This window comes from Triticum aestivum, chromosome 6D (genome assembly GCF_018294505.1).
Source record: "Triticum aestivum cultivar Chinese Spring chromosome 6D, IWGSC CS RefSeq v2.1, whole genome shotgun sequence".
Taxonomy (NCBI): domain Eukaryota; kingdom Viridiplantae; phylum Streptophyta; class Magnoliopsida; order Poales; family Poaceae; genus Triticum; species Triticum aestivum.
In genome coordinates this window covers 490,765,106-490,771,113 of record NC_057811.1, presented here as the reverse complement: position 1 = coordinate 490,771,113, position 6,008 = coordinate 490,765,106, and the positions used below count along the sequence as shown (strand labels likewise).

General features: G+C 45.6%; 1 protein-coding gene across 1 annotated transcript; it reads right to left on the bottom strand.

Annotated features, from left to right (window-relative positions):
• Positions 1 to 849: 849 nt before the first annotated feature.
• Positions 850 to 2,469, bottom strand: LOC123142803 (uncharacterized). The gene is made up of 3 exons (XM_044561548.1): positions 2,308 to 2,469; positions 2,043 to 2,186; positions 850 to 1,407 (listed from the first exon to the last, which is right to left on the bottom strand). Exons 1-3 carry the CDS (start codon positions 2,374 to 2,376, stop codon positions 850 to 852), a joined length of 771 nt encoding a protein of 256 aa, XP_044417483.1. The 5' UTR covers positions 2,377 to 2,469.
• Positions 2,470 to 6,008: the final 3,539 nt, after the last annotated feature.

Genomic DNA, 6,008 nt, shown 5'->3' with positions numbered 1-6,008 from the left:
CTAAACATCTTTATTCTGGTTGTCATGAGTACTTTCATGTAAGGTACCTAGTGGACTTGTTGGTCTGTGGTGAGCTGATGATGTTCAAGACATCTTTATTTTGGTTGAGTACTTTCTGGTTAGTTGTGGCTCCTAATTTTCTTATTGTTTGCTAATAAGTGTGATGACCTAATATGATCATCTAGGGTGCCTCGGCGTCGACGGCATCCACGATAACCTAATATGATCATCTAGGGTGCCTCGGCGTCGACGACATCCACGATAACCTAATATGATCATCTAGGGTGCCTCGGCGTCGACGGCATCCACGATAACCTAATATGATCATGTAGGGTGCCTCGGCGTCGACGGCATCCAGGATAACCTAATATGATCTTCTAGGGTGCCTCGGCGTCGACGGCATCCACGATAACCTAATATGATCATCTAGGGTGCCTCGGCGTCGACGGCATCCACGATAACCTAATATGATCTTCTAGGGTGCCTCGGCGTCGACGGCATCCACGATAACCTAATATGATCTTCTAGGGTGCCTCGGCGTCGACGGCATCCACGATAACCTAATATGATACATATCCTCATTCCATCATTTAGGGTGCCATAGTTAACATCAATGACATAGTTAACATCATGACATTATCCAACAACTCTAGTTAACATCATGACAGTATCCAACAACTCTAGTTAACAACATAGTTAACATCATGACACCATAGTTCAAAGCTTACAAGACATAGTTCAAGGCTACACCCTACTTCAAATACTGCAAACTGCCACTAGTTCACACATTACAAGCCATAGTTCAATGCTTGAAACCTAAGATAATGACCCACATGGTCAGATTACAAATCACTCTTCATCGCAAATATCCTTGATGTCCTTCAGCTTTCTCTTGTTCTTGTCACTAGCTTTGACAAGATCAGCAATGTGAAACTCCAAATTCCTCCTCTCAGTGCTCAACTTTTCCTTCTCCTTCAAATGATCAAACTTCAGATTCCTAATCACATTACCTTGGGCAACCTGAATGCTCTTCAACTGGTCAACCTTTTGCTTCAGTTCTTTGTTCTCAGCATCCATTGCACCCAGCTGTTCCTTCAAAGCTGAAATATTGTTGTCCAAAGGAGGAGTGATCTCCTCATGTTCACCTTGTTGGACTTCATTTTCCTTGGGAATATTGTCCTGGGTATCAAGTAGGTTGTTCACATCCTCAACAAGCTTCTCATAAGTCTCCTGTAGCTTGTTCTTCTGTGATGTGAGATTGTGGACAAGTGATGAATGTTCCAGACATGCCATCCTATTAGCACGCTGGCAATCCTCATACAAAAGCCATAGTTTGTGAAGAGCATTCTGCAGATGCTCTGGCCACTCCTCATCTACCCAATGAACAACACCACAACTGCTTGCTTCCTGCAAAACAACAAGTACAAATGCATTTACTTCCTTTTTCACTTCACTTCTATTTTGGCCACTCCTCATCTACCCAATGAACAACACCACAACTGCTGGCAATTCTATTCAGTCTATTAGCAAACAACAAGTACAAGTACAAAACAACTATAGTATACTGCACATGCACAATTCAGCTCAACTCTGAATTTATATCTGAATTTTTAACAGCATACTACACTGAATTTACTTCATTTATACCTTAATTTTTAACAGCACAATACAATTCAGTTCAATTCATTTACTTCATTTATATCTATGAACAATGCACTATGATACTTTTTAACAGCACAATTTACTTCACTCAGTCACTATGGATACCTTAATTTTATATCTTTGTACTTAATTTTTAATAGCACAATTTAATTCATTTACTTCATTTATATCACTGTGGTGTTGTTCATTTATATGTATGAACAATTCATTTACTTCACTCAGTCACTATGGTATGGTACATGACAGTACCTTTAACTAAACTACTAGGTGAACAGTGAACATGAACAATGAACAGTGAACATGAACAATGAACAGTGCATATGAACAATTTATAGTTTCTTCACAAAATGAGCAAACTACAGATTTTTGCCAGCACTCACATCAAGTCCACAGGCAATGAACCTCCTCCCAGTGCTAATCCCTTCGAAGCAAACATGCCTCTTCGCCGGCTGGCCATGCTCACACATCACCATCACCTCATCATCAACACCAGAGTAGTTCGGGTCCTCGATTGTAGCCGGGATCTAAATCAACAAAAGAAACGCACAAAATCCATCTCACGGGTTCAAATCGAGCAGGAAAAACAAAATCCCCAAACCGAAACCCTTGCTCAAAGAACCCTAGCTACGAGTTCAAATCACTGACCTTGATAGGGGAGCCGCCTGAAGAGTACTCGTAGCCCGATTCCTCGCTGTCGTCGCTCCACGAAACCATGGCGGACGGCGGCCAGCTGGCTTCTCACCGACGGCGACCAGAGCCAGAGAGAGGAGGCAGAGGAGAGGGGCGAGAGAGAGAGAGAGAGGGCGCGGGGCATTTGTCTGGCGAGCACCGACAGGACCGACCGCGCGGCGTGTTGACCGTTTTCTTCCTAACGGCGCCGTTTGCCTATCCGCACGCCACGTCAGCGTTTTCGCGGCCCACCTATCGGAAAAGAGATCAAACGAGGCTAAACGGCTGTTCAGTGCTTTTTGCAACGGGTTAAGAGATTTTACGGTGTTTTTTGCAACAGATTAACGACTTGGTAGTTACCTGCAAACCTAGCCACAAATGTGGTGGTTTCTTGCAATTGACTCTATATTATTTGCTTAGAAATCAGAACACAGAGAAAGAAAATGGGGGATAAAATCACACCCACCAAGGGAAGATAAAACATGAATGAACAAACACATCTGTTGGAAAGGATATAAATTAGAGTATAGAATCACCTTGTAAGGCAGTGATTCCCATCACGCTGTGATGGGAAGGAGGTCGGGAGAACAGCGCCGCATGACGAGCCCTATCCATGCCGACAGTAGGCCTCGACCTGATGATATGCAGCCCCTCGTTGGACTGTGTTTTGTGTGCCACACAGACCAACCCCTCGATTGACTACCTAACAAAAGAAAGTCCAGACATAAGAGATAAAAAAGTAATGAAACAGAATATGAGTCTCCTAGAATCACTTGACCAGCTCAAAAAATAAAGAGCCACACGAAGCTATTCTCACCTGATAGCTTGGTTGCTCACATTCACATTCATCCAGCGTGTCCTGCAGTTCAGAGCGGCGAGAGGCAGCCGACCCCTCTGTCCACCAACGAGGCTAGCAAGCCGTAGAGGAAGCAGGCGGCCGACGGAGCCGGCGACCTGCTGTCGCTCGAGTTCAGGCCTCGACCGGCGACGCGGTCACTACTGACGTTGGCGACCCTTCCTCCTGCTCGCCCATCTGCACGAGAGGCCTCTCCAGAGTCCAGATACGTGAGCCGCTGGACGTTCCTACCGCCAGTGCCGCACTGTCGTCCGCTTTGCGCGGGTACGAGTGCGTTGGTTTCCTCTTCGACCGGGGCGGGGGGATCTGGATCACCGCCGTCGCTGTGGCTGCCGCGGCGCCCGAGCCGCTGCTGCTCCCCGACGACTCTCTAGTGACCTGCGGAGCACGAGCCAAATCCGGCATCAGGAAAATTCGCGGCTGATAAAACCTGTGCCATCGAGTCCTCGTCGGTGTCGACCGCTTGGAGAGCGTCAGCGACGATTGCGTAGGAGCCCGGCAAGCTCGGAACGGCAGAGAATGGGGTGGATAGAGCCGAGGAGGAAGGACGGGGGCAGCGGCGGTGGCTGGAGAATTGGGGAAGAGGAGAGAGGGCGGCGGCGGCAAGAGGAAAGGGAATCGTCGGGAAGGTTGATAACCCACAAGTATAGGGGATCAATTGTAGCCTCTTTCGATAAGTAAGAGTGTCGAACCCAATGAGGAGCTAAAGGTAGAACAAATATTCCCTCAAGTTCTATCGACCACCGATACAACTCTACGCACGCTTAACGTTCGCTTTACCTAGAACAAGTATGAAACTAGAAGTACTTTGTAGGTGTTGTTAGATAGGTTTGCAAGATAATAAAGAGCACGTAAATAAAAAGTAGGGGCTGTTTAGATAAAGACACAATAAAGTAAATATAGCGAGTGTGGAAAAGTGGTGGAAGGAGTTGCGAAATTGTCCCTAAGCAATTGACTACTTTACTAGACCGATAGCAAGTTTTATGTGGGAGAGGCCACTGCTAGCATGTCATCCCTCACTTGGAATTCTATAAATTTATGATTGGAACTATTAGCAAGCATCCGCAACTACTAACGTTCATTAAGGTAAAACCCAACCATAGAATTAAGATATATTGGTCCCCCTTCAATCCCGTATGCATCAATTTCTATGCTAGGTTAAAGCTTCGTTCTGTCACTCTTGCCCTCCAATACATAGTCCTATCACCATACAACTAACCCTATGGTGTGATCCACGCGCGCGCTCATATGATGGGCACCAAAGGACAGCAACATAACCACAAGCAAATTAAATCAATCATAGCAATTCATCAACCACCGATAGGACAACGAAAATCTACTCAGACATCATAGGATGGCAACACATCATTGGATAAAAATATGAAGCATAAAGCACCATGTTCAAGTAGAGGGTACAACGGGTTGCGGGAGAGTGGACCGCTGTAGATAGATGGGGGAAGGTGATGGAGATGTTGGTGAAGATGATGAAGGTGTTGGTGTAGATCGCAGTGATGATCATGGCCCCGGCGGCGTTCCGGCGCCACCGGAAGCGAGGGGGAGAGAGCCCCCCTCCTTCTTCTTCTTCATTGACCTTCTCCCTAGGTGGGAGAAGGGTTTCCCCTCTGGTCCATGGTCTCCATGGCGTGGGAGGGGCGAGAGCCCCTCCGAGATTGGATCTGTCTCTTTGTCTCTCTCTGTTTCTGCGCTCTCAGATCTGGCCTTTCCCCATTTCTTTTATAACCAGAGATCCGTAACTCCGATTGGGCTGAATTTTGGACACGATCTCTATCCGGAAATTAGCTTTCTTACGGCGAAAGAAGGGCTCCAACCGCCTTACGGGGTGGCCATGAGGGTCCAGGGCGCGCCTGACCCCCTCGGGCGCGCCCCCTGCCTTGTGGCCCCCTCGGGCATCGTATCGCGTTGATTCTTCTTCCCAAAAATCATAAATATTTCAAAAAAATCTCTGTCAGTTTTTATCCCATTTGGACTCCGTTTGATATGGGGTTTCTACGAAACAAAAAACATGCAACAGACAGGAACTGGCACTGGGCACTTGATCAATATGTTAGTCCCAAAAATAGTATAAAAAGTTGCCAAAAGTATATGAAAGTTGTATAATATTGGCATGGAACAATAAAAAATTATAGATACGACGGAGACGTATCAGCATCCCCAAGCTTAATTCATGCTCGTCCTCGAGTAGGTAAATGATAAAAAAGATAATTTTTGATGTGGATTGCTACCTAGCATAATCTTGATCATGTAATCTAATCATGGCATGAATATTAAGACACGAGTGATTCAAGGCAATAGTCTAGCATTTGACATTAAGACAATAATATTTAAAGCATACTAATAAAGCAATCATGTCTTTTCAAAATAACATGGCCAAAGAAAGTTATCCCTACAAAATCATATAGTCTGGCTATGCTCCATCTTCACCACACAAAATATTCAAATCATGCACAACCCCGATGACAAGCCGAGCAATTGGTTCATACTTTTTAACGCGCTTCAGCCTTTTCAACCCTCACGCAATACATGAGGGCAAGCCATGGATATAGCACTATGAGTGGAATAGAATATGATAATGGAGGTTGTGTGGAGAAGACAAACAAGGAGAAAGTCTCACATCAACGCGGCTAATCAAAAGGCTATGGAGATGCCCATCAATTGATGTCAATGTGAGGAGTAGGGATTGCCATGCAACGGATGCACTAAGAGCTATAAGTGTATGAAATCTCAAACTGGAAACTAAGTGGGTGTGCATCCAACTTGCTTGCTCATGAAGACCTCGGGCATTTGAGGAAGCCCATCATCG